The sequence below is a fragment of the Entelurus aequoreus genome, linkage group LG07 (genome assembly GCF_033978785.1).
Source record: "Entelurus aequoreus isolate RoL-2023_Sb linkage group LG07, RoL_Eaeq_v1.1, whole genome shotgun sequence".
NCBI classification, from domain to species: Eukaryota; Metazoa; Chordata; class Actinopteri; order Syngnathiformes; family Syngnathidae; genus Entelurus; species Entelurus aequoreus.
Window position 1 is genome coordinate 31,296,743 of NC_084737.1, and position 18,329 is coordinate 31,315,071.

General features: G+C 38.0%; 1 protein-coding gene across 1 annotated transcript in view; it reads right to left on the minus strand.

The window, feature by feature from the left end:
- Positions 1-477: 477 nt before the first annotated feature.
- LOC133653669 (protein Wnt-2b-A) overlaps positions 478-18,329 on the minus strand; it is a 63,774-nt gene continuing 45,922 nt past the window's right edge. Inside the window, exons 4-5 of the mRNA XM_062053206.1 lie at positions 13,878-14,142; positions 478-1,919 (exon numbers count right to left, since the gene is read on the minus strand). Coding sequence (XP_061909190.1) covers positions 1,690-1,919; positions 13,878-14,142 — 495 coding nt within the window. The 3' untranslated portion in view covers positions 478-1,689. The remainder of the gene's footprint in view (positions 1,920-13,877; positions 14,143-18,329) is intronic.

Sequence of the window (18,329 nt, forward strand, 5' to 3'; positions counted from 1 at the left end):
TAGCGTGAGTGCCGGCGGGGACTAGTTTGTTTTGTATTATTTTGTAGTTTATTGTCAAAATATACACTCCCATTGTCCACTTAAATATTTCCAAGATATTTCTTTATTCTTAGACAACGGATTCCCTTCCGTGATTGGTCATTTCTATGGACACAGAAATGACGTCACCTAAAATTCCGTTTACGGCACATAGTAATGTCGTAATTCAGCTCTGAGTGTGACACTTAAGATTCAGTCCTACACTTTGCTGAAAGTGTGAGTAAGACGCTTGATAACTAACTTTTAAGTGCAGCTTTCAGCGAAGAATTTATTTACTCTTAAGTCAACTCTTAGCAGACTTCTTAGGAGTAATTCTAAGAAGCTTGATAAGTACGGCCCCTGGTCTGCCAAGTCTCTTTCTTAGACTGTTTGTCCAAATGAAACAAGATGCCAGTGTCATTCTAAACATATATTTCATATAAAAATCTTTTTGGATAAGTCAATATAGTACACAATGTTATACAAGCAAGCTCAAGAACAAATTGGTCAAATCTGTTTGGGGTTGGTGGTTTTTGTGTGACCGATTGATCTGAGTCTCTTCTTCGATTCCTCAATGACATAACAAACCCAGCAGGCACAAGACATTAAAACAACGCTGAGAACTTGTTGAAATAGGTCCTGACGTTGAGCAACTCAAACCTAACGTTAAAACAACATGCTTTAACACGACATTTAATCAATGTTGGGTTCTGACGTTGATTTGACCATAGAATGTTGGTAATTTCCCAACCAATATTCTACAACACAAAAAATAACGTTGAAACAACATACCTTTTGGCAATGTTTATTCAACGTCAGGTTGTGACGTTGATTTGACCATTGAAATGTGGTCATTTCCCAACCAACAACGTGGATCCAACCTTGTCTCAATTTACAAATACAACTATTTTGCAACAGTGTTTCAAAGTCCGTTTTAAAGGAAATGTATGTATAATCAACGTTATATCAATGTCTTGTGCCTGCTGGGAGAGCACTATTTCCTCGTGTCAGTCAAAGTAGTGCATCACATACAAAGAAAAATTGAATTAACCAACAAATAATCACGTTTAAATAAATCCTTTCAAAAGCTTACAATTTCTTTTTGCAGTTGCATTCAAAGTTCCAATGACGTGTCTGTCCGTTTATTCAACTAATGTCCATGTCATGTTTTCCTTCATCCTCTGCAAGGATTTCTCTTTGACATTTTCAGCCTCAACGTCCACTTGTCAAAGCGCACAAAGTCTAAAAGCAACATTTGTCTGTCCCTTCTGCAAAAACAAAGGAACATATGTGAGTATATGTAAATTGATTTTTTTGTATGACGTTAAAATACTGGTTTGAAGGCTCAGTTAAAATCTTTAAAGCAGTATGAAAGCAGTAAACCATTTTTAAACCCAGAAAAGGACTGAACTTCGAGCCCAAAGTTTCAACTTTTTCACTGTTCATCCTCTCGTCCCAGCAGTTCTTAAACAGAGTATTTACTTATACTGATGGGTACTGAAATGGAGCGCTTTTAACACAAACAGTCACATAAGCCATGCAAGGATGAACCGAGATGGGGGCTGGGTATGGCAGCACTTTCAGACACACTTTCCCAGAATGCCATTTTTTAGCAGGATGGCCTGCAAAGGGGGAAGGGGTGGGGTTCCATCACAGGAGGGCTGGTACTCCTCAGGTCTTGTCCAACCATTCAGCTCGTTTGGAGGCCTTGCACGTGTGTATGTCCACATCTTCCTGGCAGTCTTTGCACTCCACGGCGCAGCACCATTTGAATTTGCACTCGCACTTGGTGACTTGTTTGAGTCTGGTGGTATCATAGCCTCGCCCACAGCACATGACCTCGCAGCCATCTGTGCTGCGTGATGTCTTGTTGCAGACCCGCCCTGCAGTGCCCAAGGAACCTGTGAAATTCAGAAGAGTTACTTTTTTCCATGGAGTGTATAAACTAAAATGTCCAATTAAACAAACATACCATCTTGGATGCACCCAGCTTTCTTTCAGTAACTTTCCTACTTGCTTTTTGTTGTTCTAAGAGAGCTTATAGACTAACTTTATAGTGAAATTTGTGTTGATGCCAAATGGTAAATGGTACAAAACAGCAACATACAAACTACTGTAATAACCGGATGCAATGAGTGCAATATTGGGATAGTGCAATACAAGGGGAGTGTAATGTGTGATCTCATAACTAACTGATATACCTGCGCACTGTTTACTGTCGTCACTGTATTGTTGGATACCATACCATACCATACCAACTTTATTTATAAAGCCCTTTAAAAACAACCACAGTTGAAGAACAAAGGGCTGTACACCACAAAGAAATAAAGGCAAAGGACAGACTAAAAAATAAAATTTAAAACAGAAATAAAATACTGATTAAAAAAGCAAATACAAAATTACCCTAAGAACAATTTGTTCGATAAAAAGCAGTTACAAGTTAAAAACAGTTTAAAGTCTCATGCTGGGTTAAAAGCCAGTGAATAAAAATGGGTTTTAAGAAGGGTCTTAAAAATGGATGAACTATATGTATGTATGTATGTATGTACGTATGTATGTATGTAAACGCTGGGTCTTGATGTCCAAGACAAATTTCTCCTCGGAGACAATAAAGCTTGATTGATTGATTGAAACTTTTATTAGTAGATTACACAGTACAGTACATATTCCGTACAATTGACCACTAAATGGTAACACCCGAATACGTTTTTCAACTTGTTTAAGTCGGGGTGCACGTTAATCAATTCATGGTAAATATCACTGAATAGAACTACTAGCTGGCCGGAAGTGCCTGTCCCAATGCATCACTGTTTGCCCCATTACCGTATGCCCAAGGACCTCCTGGCGGCAAAGTTTGTGTTCCTCCGTCATGGTGTTCATTGCTCCTTACGACGGCCCCTTTCAGGTGGTGAAGGCAGGGCTCAAGAAGTTTGTTATAGACTCGGGCGGTCGGCACGAGCGGGTTACTGTGAATCAGATGAAGCCTGCCCATCTGGACCCGGGCGACTTGATGTTGCTTACACTCCCACCTCGTGGGGACCGGCCTCCTGCAGCTGTTGTGGACTCTGTTCTCTCTTTTGATATGCGGTCTGGATTGCCCAGGCTTGCTGCCGTCAAGGCAGGCCCCCAAAGGCGACATTGTTTGTGCCCATGGAATCTGTGCCAGTTAGCTTCTATGGGCGTCCTATTAAGCCACCGAGAAAAGCCTGATTTTGTGGTTTCTGTGGGGTTTTTTTTGGTTTGTATTTCTCTCTCTTTGAAGTTTGGCTTATATTAGAGCCAAATCTAATGTATTGTGTGTGTGTGTGTGTGTGTGCGTGTGTGTGTGTGTGTGTGTGTGTGTGTGTGTGTATGTGTGTGTGTGTGTTTGTGTGTCTGTATATATATACACACATCACTAGATACGTGAAAACTGTAGTAGCCTGCTAAGCGACATGCCTACTAATCTTGCGACAAGTCAGGATTCCATTCAATTCCAATTCTTGAAGTGACAGAATCTATTCTCGATTCAAATCGATTATCGCAATATCTTAGCCGTTCTCATTGTTCTCAGCATCAGATCGGGGATTTGTGTTTAGGCCAGATGTGAACACAGATATTTACAGCTAATTATTATTATTGTTATTATTATTATTATTATTAGCCACATAGCTTGGCCAACGGCTAAATTAAGGGACTAATCTTTGATGCAGACGAAGTCTTAAAATGACCTGGCGACTGTTCGACTATTCCGACTATTATGAAGGAGCCAATCTTAATGAAATCACCTTTTTTCATTTATGTAGACAAATACGTGTAGTGCAAACGTCTGCTTTGATAGGTGAAGTAGAAAGTACTAGTACAGTGAGAAGGGGATTCATATGGGCCCATTCGAAACATGACAAATTGGTGGGTTGCACTATCTACATAAACCGCCAGATAGCAGTAGAGGGTTGGAATCTTAAAATGTGTTTTGTGGCAATTCCAATGTTGACCACATTGTCAGTTGCTATATAGTGGCACCTTTCATCATTTTCAGCAGACTGCATTGAAAATTATTAACCCCCCTCTTTCTCCCATGGGACATCCAGCCATATGAACCCCTTCCCTACTGTATATTCGTATATTAAAAAAAAGTGAAAATATTGCGAATAAGTCTGTGTGTCTACCTGCACACTTTTCCAATGTATGATATTATGATTCTTCTCTCTTTTTGTTTCCTTATGGCACAGGGGTGGGACCCGACACGCTCTGCTTATTTCCACTACTTTTGGAAGGTTGATCACTTGAGCATAAATGTGTGCCTGTGAAATTTTAACGTTCCAAATGAAAACTGATTGATTGCCAAATTTTTTTTTGAGTTAAGGTGGATTTAATGACAAAATAAAGTGTCATAAAACTGATACAGTGCATCCAGAAAGTATTCACAGTGCTTCACTTTTTGCACATTTCAATATGTTACAGCCTCATTCCAAAATTGAATAAATACATTTTTGTCCTCAAAATTCTACACAGAAAACCCAAAAATTCCCAAAAATGCCGCAATGTAGAGAAACATCATGCATGAAAACCAACGCTTGAGAAATGCTGCGAAGAGGAATGGGCGAAACTACCTAAAGATAGGTGTGCCAAGCTTGAGGCTGTAGTTGCTGCCAAAGGTGCATCAACAGAGTATTGAGCAAAGGCTGTGAATAGTTGTGTACATGTAATTTGTTTTACTTTTTAATAAATTAGCTAAATTAAAAAAAAAGTCACATTGTCATTATGGGGTATTGTCTGTAGAATTTTGAGGACAAAATTAATGTATTCAATTTTGGAATAAGGCTGTTGCATAACACAATTTGGAAAAAGTGAAGCGCTGAGAATACTTTCCGGATGCACTGTATATAATGTATATTATGTTTATGTTTTAGGGCTGTGAAATGTAATTAGTTACCTTATTTGGTTGATCACAATCAATAATCAATCAACAGTTTATTTTGACCATACAAGGTAGTGTGGGTTTTTATACGGTCAGGTCAATGCAATCAATAATCAGTGCAAAGATGAGTGAGGAGAAAACTTGACTTTAAAATAAACCTAGAATGGATTTCAGATTAAACTGTTACCAAATGTTAAACCAATAAATGACCTGCATTAAGTAAAACATTTAAAAAAAAATGTTCTGAATGACTTTCCATCACATGTGTCTTTTCTAATTTGAATTAAATTATGCAAACGAGTAATAACCTAATCATGATTAATCCGATTTAAAAAGTATAGTTAATTTGATTAAAGAAAATAATCATTTGAGAACACTATTTTTTATAAATGATAAAGTTTGTATTTTAGTGTTAGTGAGCCAAAGACATTTTTCCACCTTGGTGGAAAAAATTTTTTTTGGCATAATTCATTCAAATATATAATTTTTTTGTCAAAATTCATTCAAATGTATAGTTCATAAAATGTTTCTACAATTAGCAGTTGACAGGATACATTAGAATAGTGCAAACATTTAGTTTTATCAAAAAAAACTCTAATACAATCAGAGATATTAATACTTTCTAATATTAAAAGTATTAGGTGTAAAATACATTCTGAAAGTTTTTCGCCACTTTCTATGTCATTTTAAGCCATAAGATAATACACAAATCATAAAATTTGGTCATGTTATGAATAATTTGAGTTTAACTGTATATTAAAAAGAATTATGGCTATACGGAATATACGCACAACACCAACAAGATGTTGTGTTTCTAAATATGGAGTTCAACTGTCAAACAGGTTTAAATGCGGGTTTAAAAGAATGTCCAACCATATAGTTTAGTTTAAAAATAGATACAATGACTTGATTTTCAATATATACAAGAATGAGGGTTTATTATTTGTGTATTTATGTACGTATTATTTGTTGGCTTTACCGTCACTTAGTACTTGCATATGTTTGTATATATATTGTATATATATTGCATGCATGTGTATACGTATGTATGTTTGTGCCAAAGAAAAAAATACTTAAACGTAAGATAAAGATGATTAATAATACATTGAAAAACCTAACCATTTCATATTGTTTCATCTTTTTATGTGTTTTCATTGTGAAGTGTTTGTTTCTATATCTGTTATTTACTCTATTGTTATTATGATTCTTTTTCTTTCTACTATTATTTATTTTCTTATGTTTTTGTTCATAACATTTTCAAAAAAATAACCAACCTACTACTAGGGCAGCAATGATTAATCGGTTGAATCGATTATTTGATTAGAAAAAAGCATTGATTTATATTCTGTTGCTTTGATTAATCATTCGATGAGTGTAACTAATAAAAACGTATAAAATCTGTAACGCAGGTAGTGCCATGAACTATAAATACAGTATGCGGACCTTAGTTTCTGTGTGGTCGCTGCAGTAGTGATGGTGTGTGGCAGCGAACAGCGCAAAGTTAGAAAAATATATATTTTTATTAGAGCTGTCAACGTTAACGTGTTAACGCATGTGATTATTAGAAATAAATTATTGCATTATCAAATGTGAATGAAGATCAATCAGGCTTAACTTGGAAAACGCGTGCATTTGTTACACGGTCTGTGATTGCGACGAGGGGCGGGCCGTTTCACTTAAAAAACAGAACTTCGGATAAAACTAAGGTAACTTGTTGGTATTGCATCAACAAACGTTCTTATCGAGGCACATTAAGTTTAAAATACCATCTTAAAGTGAAACACGTACTCGAGGATGGCGCCGACAGTGTTGTCAATCCTCTTGGTGACCTTTTTGATAAAAGCTACTAGCGACATATCTAGTGACTTTTCCCAGGGATGTTGGAGACTTTTTTTGTGTTTTGGCGACTGAGGTGAAAGCAAGCAGCAGTCAACGTCCTCAGCAAGCAGCGACGGGTGCTGCTGGTCAGCTGGTGCTGCTGTTCTACTCGCGCTGATGCATGAATGAATGAATGCTAGCTACATCAACAACAAGCAGAGAAGAATGATACGCTGGCAAAATTTACTGATTCAATGTTGTGAACAAAAGTAGCACAGTTAAGATAAACATATGCCTTTGTTAAACTGATAGCCACCCCATGCAGAACATCTAACATCTGTGTAGACCAAGTCCTGCAAGAAGCTGTCGTTCATATCACCACAGCTGATTTGTCGAACAATACTTTGGAGAGGCACAATTACAACAAGGATAAACGGTAGAAGCATTTAAGTCCCATCTTAAAACTCATTTGTATACTCTAGCCCAGGGGTCACCAACCTTTTTGAAACCAAGGGCTACTTCTTGGGTACTGATTAGTGCGAAGGGCTACCAGTTAGATACACACTTAAATAAATTGCCAGAAGTAGCCAATTTGCTCAATTTACCTTTAACTCTGTTATTATTAATAATTAATGATATTTATCTTTGTGGAAACACTGATCATCTTAATGATTTCTCACAATAAATATATATAGAAACAGATAAATATCAATATGCAACACTTTATTTTTATATTTTCTCTAAGTGCACATTTTTCAAATTGAACATTTTCAAATGATCACTTCTAAGACAGTCTTGTGAAATCACAATATCCCATTTTAACTAGCTAGCCACTAACATTTTTTAACAAATCATGAATTACTTTGCACCATGTTTGTACAAATAATAACTTATGTAAAATACAAAAGTAAACTCTCAAATTTTTAAATCATGTCACACTTTGAACTGGACACCAAATCTGTTATCTGTTTCTTTGTCAGTTAGTGGGAAGCCTGGCATTGCATGCTGTTAACTAGTGTGTTGTACTCTGGTGTGTAACTTGACACTGCAACTCTGAGTGAGTCTTGCAGATGTGCATCAGTGAGGCGTGTTCTGTGTTTTTTCTTGATGAAGTTCATGTCAGAAAAGGCTGATTCACAAAGATAAGATTTTTCCTCATTGTTTGCGGAACCTTCTTAATCTTTTGGACATATTTTCACAGCAATCTGGCTTTAAGCTTAATTATGATAAATGTAAAATGTTAAGGATCGGAAATCTAAAGGGAACGTCCTTTCGAATGGAATGCAAAGTGCCTGTTTTGTGGACAGATGGACCAGTTAACATACTTAGTGTTGTTGTCCCAGAAAATCTGGAAGATCTAGGCTCAGTAAATTATGATAATCGACTAAGAAAGCTGGACAAAATTATGCAATTATGGAAAGGGAAATCCCTAACCTTGTATGGTAAAATGTCTATTGCCAACTCGTTAATTATTCCTCAATTTATTTATTTGTTTTTGTCATTACCAGCTCCATCACAAAACTTTTTTAAGATTTATGAGCGGAGGGTCTTCGATTTTGTCTGGAACGGCAAACCAGAAAAGATTAAAAGAAAGGTTTTGTACAAAGAGTATGAATATGGGGGCCTGAAACTTCTCAACCTTGAAGCTATGTTTCTGTCTTTAAAAGCATCAATTGTTCCAAAGATGTATTTAAACATTGAGTGGTACACAAATGTCCTGTTGGACAAAAAACATGTACTGTATCAAAAGAAATTGTATCCTTTTTTACAAGTGATCCCCTCCCAGAGAGTCTGCGGGGAAACATCATAAAGGAAACAATCCACTCATAGTGGTGTTTTCAATTTTTATGTGCCAGAAAAAACAGACGATATTTTGCAGCAGTTAATATGGATGAACTCTAATATTGTAATAGATGGAAAGCCTTTCTTTTGGAAAAATATGTTTGAAAGAGGAATCATTTTTGTCAATGATATTATCAATGAGAATGGTAAAAGTATGAAGTATGATGAATTTAGAGCTATGTATGGTGATGCTTGCTCAAGCTTTTCATTTTATCAACTAACTGGAGTAATTGGGAAAAGATGGAAACAAATAATTAATTATGGAACTACTAAATTATTAGTTTGTAAACCTCTAATAAGAAATTGTAGTTGGCAAAAAGGAACTAAAATAAATAGAAAAATATATAATTTTTATTTAATAAAGAAATCTTTGAAGGCTGCCTCATACAACACAAATGGAAAATGGGAGGACTTTTTTGACTGCCCGTTGCCATGGGATGCCATATTCAAACTAATCTATAAAACCACTATCGATGTGCAAAATCGTTATTTTCAAATTAAAATTATTTATAACTTCTTACCCACAGGGAAAATGTTAATATTATGGAATATGACAGAGTCAGATGATTGCCGATTTTGTTGTCAGGAGCCTGAATCCACCCTGCATTTGTTTTGATATTGTCATATTGTGTCTTTGTTTTGGGTGGAAGTTGAAAAAATGTGTTTAAGGATTGGTTTGTTAATGAAGCTTAATGTGGTTTCTGTTATTTTAGGAGAGTTCATTGACAATCATGATTTAGTCAATTTAATTATAGTACTCGGTAAAATTTTTATTTTTAAGGCCAAAAACAGATAGTCACTTAGTATTACTTTCTTTAAAACATTTATTCAGTATTTTCTAACTTTAGAAAGTTACATGGTTGAAAACGATAATGATGCCAAAACACATTAAAAAAAAGATGAGAAGTCCTCAAAGGCTTATTTTGAAAGTATAATTATGTTTATAGATTATATGATATCTGTTGTTGTGTTCCCTAATTTGAGTGACCTGGACATAATCTGGACTGTACATAAATGCTTATTTTGAAAATGTAATTTTGTTTATAAATTATATGCAATCTGTTGTGTTCCCTAATTTTTTTCTGTGTACATGAATGAAGGTGTGTGTTGCTGAGTCCGACTTGGACATTATCTGGACTGGGCCTGGTTTAAAAAACCCTTTAAACAAATCTAATTTCATTGACAACCTGGTCTGTTGAAGATAAGGCCCTTTTTTTAAAAATAAAATAAAATAAGATAAATAAATAAATAACATTTTCTTGGATAAAAAAGAAAGTAAAACAATATAAAAATAATTACATTAAAAATAGTAATTAATGAAAATATTAGTGGACCAGCAGTCTATACAATCATGTGTGCTTCAGGGACTGTGTCCCTTGCAGATGTGTTGTCTGTGTTGTGGGAACCAGAATATTGGTAGCAGAAAGAAATAACCCCTTTTGTGTGAGTGGGTGTGGATGAGTGTGCATGGGGGAGGTTGTTTGGGTTGATGCACTGATTGAAAGTGTATCTTGTGTTTTTTCTATGTAGATTAAATTTTTTTTAATTTTTTTTTTTAAATTTTTATTTTTTAGAACAGGCCCGCGGGCAACTCGTCTGGTCCTTACGGGCGACCTGGTGCCCGCGGGCACCGCGTTGGTGACCCCTGCTCTAGCCTTTAAATAGACCTCCCTTTTAGACCAGTTAATCTGCCGTTTCTTTTCTGCTCTGCCCCCCTCTCCTTCGTGGAGAGGGGGGCACAGATTCGGTGACCATATATGAGTCACTAGCTGTCTAAAGTCGGGACCCAGGGTGGACCACTCATCTGTGCATCAGTTGGGGACGTCTCTGCGCTGCTGACCTGTCTCCACTCAAGATGATCTCCTGCTGGCCCCAATATGGACTGGACTCTCACACTATTATGTTAGATCCACTATGGACTGGACTCTCACAATATTATGTTAGATCCACTCGACGTCTATTGCACAGGTCACCCAGGGGGTACGAGGGGTCCCCACATCTGCAGTCCCCTCCAAGGTCTCTCATTGTCATCCCATTGGGTTGAGTTTTTTCTTGCCCTGATGTGGGATCTGAGCCGAGGATGTTGTTAAAGTTAAAGTTAAAGTACCAATGATTGTCACACACACACTAGGTGTGGGGAAATTTGTCCTCTGCATTTGTCCCATCCTCTTGCTCACCCCCTGGGAGGTGAGGGGAGCAGTGGGCAGCAGCGTAGCCGCGCCCGGGAATCATTTTTGGTGATTTAACCCTTGTGGCTTGTGCAGCCCTTTGAGACACTCGTGATTTAGGGCTATATAAGTAAACATTGATTGATTGATTGATTGATTGATAAACCAATTGTACTACACAAACAAGAGCATCAACTTGCAACTACAGACTAAATGTGATTTTTTTTTTGCTTCCTGGAGAAGGTTGGACATCTGTAAGTAATAAAAACAAGCTGGGGTCGCATTGAACCCCAAAAAAAGAGGTCAGCATTGTCATCTGAAAGAGGTAAACGTGTTTGTCTCAACAACTGTTTAAACTAAAGAAGAGTAAATGGTGCACCATGTTAAGTTGTTTGTTTATTACATTATCGATTAGTGACTGTACCTTGTTTGCAAGATTATTGCAAACTGCAAAAACTTTCAAAATGTGCACCTAATTTTTACCATACTTACTGCCACCAAGTTTTGAGCAAATCAATGATTTGCAGTTAAGTAAAACATTTAAAACGTTCCTGTATGACATTCTGACTACTAAATTGCATTTGTACCTAAATATAGGGGTATTTTCTTCAGCAAATATTATTTATGCAAGCAAATAATGACCTGTGGTTAATGATTAATCACAGGTTTGAAAAAATTATCCTTTCACAGCCATCATTTTTATTAATGCCACCATGTGAAAGTGCAATTTCAATGTTGATGATTTATGATGCATTTATTAGGGGAAAAAAAAGGTTATGGCAAGCTGAAAATAATGTTTATTTCAAATATTTTTCTCAAAATTAGCATTGAGGATAAGAAGTGTGTTTTATCCGATTTACTCGATTAATTGAACAAACTGACTCAAATTTATAGAGGCACCCTTACAAAAAAAATGTTTGGCTTGTAGATGGTGTGTTTTTAAGGATTTCAACGCAAACTGCATCCTCGTCCTGACAAATCAAGTAACCTTCTTGATGTAATGTCTTGCTAAATATATGCGCTAAAATAGCATGCATATAACTTGTCTAGACCAGTCTATTACCTAATTGACAGGCATATTGTACGTGTGTGCGAGGTGTGCGATTGTCATTTCTCGTAGAGATTACTGCCGCTATTTGACGGAGAAGCTCCGCCTTTGAACTGCTACCTATCACAACAAGCTGCCCGTAGAACAACAGGGACTCGAACACAACTATGTGGTGTTGGTAGAGTAGCCTATAGTTACACTGCCTTTCCCAAGCCACTGCTCCCTTTGAACACACACTGTGTGTGTGACAGTTAAATGGACAGTGGAGCGTGACAGACAGACAGGCTCTCACACTCGGAGGCCCACTCTGCCCTCCAGCTACGCTTAGTTCAGACAGACCGAGAGCGAGAGAGACTGTGACCAACAAAAAGAAGTGTTTTTTTTCTTCGTTTTTTTGTTAATTAGCTGCTGTGTCCCGAGGCGATGAATTCCACTGGGAAGATGAGAAGGGGGTGGGGGTGGGGGGGCATAGGCGCCGATCCCGTGGGTGCTCGAGTCCCGAAGCACCCACGGGGATTGATGGCAACTTTCAATCAATTAATAATCAACCTTGTTGTAGTTAATTTTGTGGCGGGCTTGGTCCGGTTTACACAATAAATAAGTCACAAATCAAATAGTCTATATTTAGCTTAAAAGCCTAACCAAAATTTCATTGTGCCCAATAATAAACTAATGTCACAATTATCTTGACTTTGAACACAATGCACACAAGCGAATGAAGTCCATACTTAGTCAACAGTCATACATATCACACTAAGGGTGGCAGTATGAACAATGCCAACACTGTCATAAACATGTGCCATATAGTAAAACCACACTAAACAACAACGACAAACACATTTCGTTAGGATATTTGCACCGCAACACAACATATACACTGCAGAACAAATTCCCAGAATTCCCTGCAGCACCAACTCTTCCGGGACGCTACAAAATAAGCAAACGCCATTGGTGGAACTACACCTAACATCCACTGTAATGATACCACGTACAATAGCGTATCTACTCCATACTATTATGACTACATCGATATTTTTTAGCATCACAAAATCTCCTTTCGTTTTTTTTTAAATTTAATTTATATTATGTTTATAAACTCAGGAAATATGTCCCTGGACACATGAGGACTTTGAATATGACCAATGTATGATCCTGTAACTACTTGGTATCGGATTGATACCCAAATTTGTGTTATCATCCAAAACTAATGTAAAGTATCAAACAACAAAAGAATAAGTGATTATTACATTTTAACAGAAGTGTAGATAGAACATGTTGAAACAGAAAATAAGCAGATATTAACAGTAAATGAACAAGTAGATTAATAATTCATATTCTACCACTTGTACTTAATAATGTTGACAAAATAATAGAATGATAAATGACACAATATGTTACTGCATACGTCAGCAGCTAAATTAGGAGCCTTTGTTTGTTTACTTACTAATAAAAGACAAGTTGTCTGGTATGTTCACTATTTTATTTAAGGACAAAATTGCAATAATAAACATATATTTAATGTTTTGTAAGATTTTTTTTAAATAAAGCCAATAATTAAATTTTTTTGGGTCCCCTTGATTTAGAAAAGTACCGAAAAGTACCGAAATACTTTTAGTACCGGTACTAAAATATTGGTATCGAACAACACTAATACACACACACACACACACACACACACACACACACACACACACCGAGCACCCACTGGCAGAAATGTAGATCGGCGCCTATGGGCAGTGGGATGGAGATAGATGCCAGACCAAAAATGGACAGGGGCGTCGTTCCTTCGAAAAGCGTAAGAGCATTTCATCCATCAATTGGCCAATCAGAGGCAACCATAACTGATTGGGTTCTCTAGGTGATGGCTGAGCGACACATACTCCAACCCAAGGGTGTGTGTTTGTGTTGGAAATGACTGACAAAGGTCAGGTTGTCACAGACTGACCATGTCCCCCAGGCTAGAAGGATATTAGCTTCCACGTCACACTGGGGGCCAACTGTGTTATCTGACCGCCATGATTGACATCCACACACACACACACACATACACACAAACACAAAAACATACACAAACAGGGCTCACCTGCTGACTTGTCCTGCAGACAATAATCTGGAGAGTTCTCAAAATAGACAAGGTCGTTCTTTGTGGCTTTCCGGAAGGCTTTGTTGGCCACGGTGAAGCCTGTGCCGTCTTGGTTCATTGTGACCTCGATGGCCCCGTTGTATTTCCTCCTCAGGTAGTCGCCGGTCTTTCTGAAGTCCGACATGGCCATCCAGCATGTCCGCAGCGTGCATGACCCGCTCACGCCATGACATTTGCACTCCAGCTTCATAAACCGCTTTACTGCCTGAATACACAAAATGGATTTGGTGTTAACAAAACAGAATCAATGGGCCCCATTCAGCAACAGTTCTTAAGAACAAATGTTGTTCTTAGACCCACTTATGAAGTTTTTAAGGAGATTTTTGAATTCACTAATGTTTTCTTAGCTGGGATTTGTTCGTAGGTAAGAACAAAATCAACGAGTGCTCCAGAGCACTCTTAGGGTGGCCTATTTGTTCTTAAGTGTGACAAGTTCCCTTACATCTATTGTCTAATGTTACATTAATATCATAGATAGATAGATAGATAGATAGATAGATAGATAGATAGATAGATAGATAGATAGATAGATAGATAGATAGATAGATAGATAGATAGATAGATAGATAGATAGATAGATAGATAGATAGATAGATAGATAGATAGAGATAGATAAGACAGAGATAGATAAGACAGACATATAGCAAAATGAGCAATATATAGACATTTCAAGATACCGTGTGCGCGCCTGGACGCACACGGTATCTTGAAATGTACGCACGCACGCACACACACACACACACTCACACACACACACACACACTGCAAGATGGCAAGAAGCCGCAGATCGTGCCCTGGGGAGGGAGCGCATATTTCACGACCATGTACGAAGTGACGAATATTTATTTTTCTTTCTTAAACTTACGTTTTGACTAGGGATGTCCGATAATGGCTTTTTTGCCGATATCCGATATTCCGATATTGTCCAACTCTTAATAACCGATACCGATATCAACCGATACCGATATATACAGTCGTGGAATCAACACATTATTAGGCTTAATTTGGACAACCAGGTATGGTAAAGATAAGGTCCTTTAAAAAAAAAAAAAAAAAAAAAAAAAAAAATTAAGATAAATAAATTAAAAACCTTTTCTTGAATAAAAAAGAAAGTAAAACAATATAAAAACAGTTACATAAACTAGTAATAAATGAAAATGAGTAAAATTAACTGTTAAATGTTAGTACAAGTAGTGGACCAGCAGCACGCACAATCATGTGTGCTTACGGACTGTATCCCTTGCAGACTGTATTGATATATATTGATATATAATGTAGGAACCAGAATATTAATAACAGAAAGAAACAACCCTTTTGTGTGAATGAGTGTGAATGAGTGTAAATGGGGGAGGGAGGTTTTTTGGGTTGGTGCACTAATTGTAAGTCTATCTTGTGTTTTTTATGTTGATTTAATAAAAAAACCAAAAAAAAACAAACAATAAAAACGATACCGATAATACAAAAAAACTATACCGATAATTTCCGATATTAAATTTTAAAGCATTTATCGGCCGATAATATCGGCAGGCCAATATTATTGGACATCTCTAGTTTTGACATTATGTATTTCTCCCGTGAGATATTACAAATTTCTCTTCTGTAATCTGTTTGTTTTCTCCATGTGTCTGATGTTCGGCTTTTCCGCCGGAATTGTGCTCTTATATGGGGAATTAAGGGTGTTTGCCTATGCAAATTATGGAATGAAGGGTGATCACATATGCATATTGGGGAAATAAGGGTGTATTTTTATGCAAATTATGATAGACACGCACTCGCTAACCATTTGGCATTCAGCAACTTAAGAACAGCAGGTGGGAACAATTTGGGTGTTTAAGAACGCGTCATGAATTTGAATGGACTCCTCTTAGGAAATCACTTAGGAAGAAAGATAAGAAGAAAAGTTAGGAACGTATTGCTGAATGGGGCCCAATGTTATTATCGACGCGTCACCTAATAAAATGTAAATGTTCCTTTATGTTTTTAACTCGGTCAAAATGTTGCCACATTACAATGTTTGAGCCTATTTTTGATCTTCCGTGACTCAGTTCTTGCTCCTGACTGCCATTTTTTCTTGCTCTCACCTGTCTTTTTTTGCAGTAGAGGTCGTTGCTTTCAGATCGCATTGGTGGACGTGTTCACAGGAAGCGGCAGAAGCAGCGTGCAGATACGAGTCTTTTTATTCCAATATTAAGGCAAAACACAAAAAAGGTCATGCTCCTCAAAAGCGCACGGGAAACCCATGGCAAAGCTTAGCACAGCATAACAGAATGATAGAAGAAAAAAGTACAATAGCACAAGGCTAGCAAATAACGTAAACAGTCGCATGCAGCGAACAGAAAGAAAAAAGAACAAAGGTTGTAGCATAAAGCTACAATAAATAAATAAATACATTGAAATAAATACATTGAAATCAATCAATCAATCAATCAATCAATGTTTATTTATATAGCCCTAAATCACAAGTGTCTCAAAGGGCTGTACAAGCCACAACAACATCCTCGGTACAGAGCCCACATACGGGCAAGGAAAACTCACCCCAGTGGGACGTCAATGTGAATGACTATGAGAAACCTTGGAGAGGACCGCATATGTGGGTAACCCCCCCCCCCCCCCCCCTCTAGGGGGGACCGAAAGCAATGGATGTCGAGTGGGTCTGACATAATATTGTGAAAGTCCAACAGAGTCCAGTCCATAGTGGGGCCAGCAGGAACCATCCCGAGTGGAGACAAGTCAGCAGCGTAGAGATGTCCCCATCTGATGAACAGGCTAGCGGTCCACCCCGGGTTTGGAGCAGAGTAGAAAAGAAAAGAAAAGAAACGGCAGATCAACTGGTCTAAAAAGGGAGTCTATTTAAAGGCTAGAGTATACAAATGAGTTTTAAGATGAGACTTAAATGCTTCTACTGAGGTAGCATCTCTAACTTTTACCGGGAGGGCATTCCATAGTATTGGAGCCCGAATAGAAAACGCTCTAAAGCCCGCAGACTTTTTTCTAATCTAATCTAAAGCTAACAAAATAACTAAACAGTAGAAATTACTGAGTAAAACGTAACTGTCGCTAGCGGCTAATAACAAAACAAAGCGTTTGATTGATTGATTGATTGAAACTCTTTTTAGTAGATTGCACAGTACAGTACATATTCCGTACAATTGACCACTAAATGGTAACACCCGAATAAGTTTTTCAACTTATTTAAGTCGGGGTCCACGTTAATTAATTCATGGTAACACGAACGCCCAGCAGTCGCCAACGGCGAACAATGGACCTGCTAAGGGACACCGCTATATAGAGTTAAAGTTAAAAGTTAAAGTACCACTGATAGTCACACACACTCGGTGTGGTGAAATTACCCTCTGCATTTGACCCATCCCCTTGTTCCACCCCCTGGGAGGTGAGGGGAGCAGTGAGCAGCAGCGGGGGCCGCGCTCAGGGATCATTCTGGTGATTTAACCCCCAATTCCAACCCTTGATGCTGAGGGAGGTAATGGGTCCCATTTTTATAGTCTTTGGTATGACTCGGCCGGGGTTAGAACTCACGACCTACCGACACTCTAACCACAAGGACACTGAGCAGATTAAAGAACTCTGATTAGAGATCAGAAGCAGGTATGCATCTTGATCGCTAATCAAAGACAGGTGAAATTAATCAGTGCTCAAGGTAAACAAATGAAGGAGCGCCAAAACTAACATAGACCTTAAATATAACAAAAACTATAACCAACACAAAACAAGACATGACCGGGTAGGGGAGGTCATGAAGGAGGTTGCGATGTATTTGCCCCGGAAGTTAATAAAAATGTTATTAGAATGAAAAGCTAGCATGTTTTTTGTGCGAGTACAATTGTTAGATGGCTAGGAGTGGGGGAGGGGGCTGCGTTGAACTATCCATCCATCAATTTTCTACTGCTTTGTCCCTTACGGGGTCGCGGGCGTGCTGGAGCCTATCTCAGCTGCATTTGGGAGGAAGGCGGGGTACACCCTGGACAAGTCGCCACCTCATCACAGGGCCAACACAGATAGACAGACAACATTCGCACTCACATTCACACACTAGGGCCAATTTAGTGTTGCCAATCAACCTATCCCCAGGTGCATGTCTTTGGAGGTGGGATGAAGCCGGGGTACCCGGAGTGAACCCACACAGTCACGGGGAGAACATGCAAACTCCACACAGAAAGACCCAGAGCCCGGGATCTAATCAAGCATAAATAACATTAAAACCATGGTGGTGGGGTGTGGTTTCATTTGAATCTGAGAACGGCTCCACAATCACACATCTTGCAGATAGACTCATAAAAGGGGTTATAAATGTGACTGTGGAGAGAAATGTATGCAAAATGTACACCAAAGCATATCCAGTACGTATCATTTATAAGGAAGTGTTTTCAATGT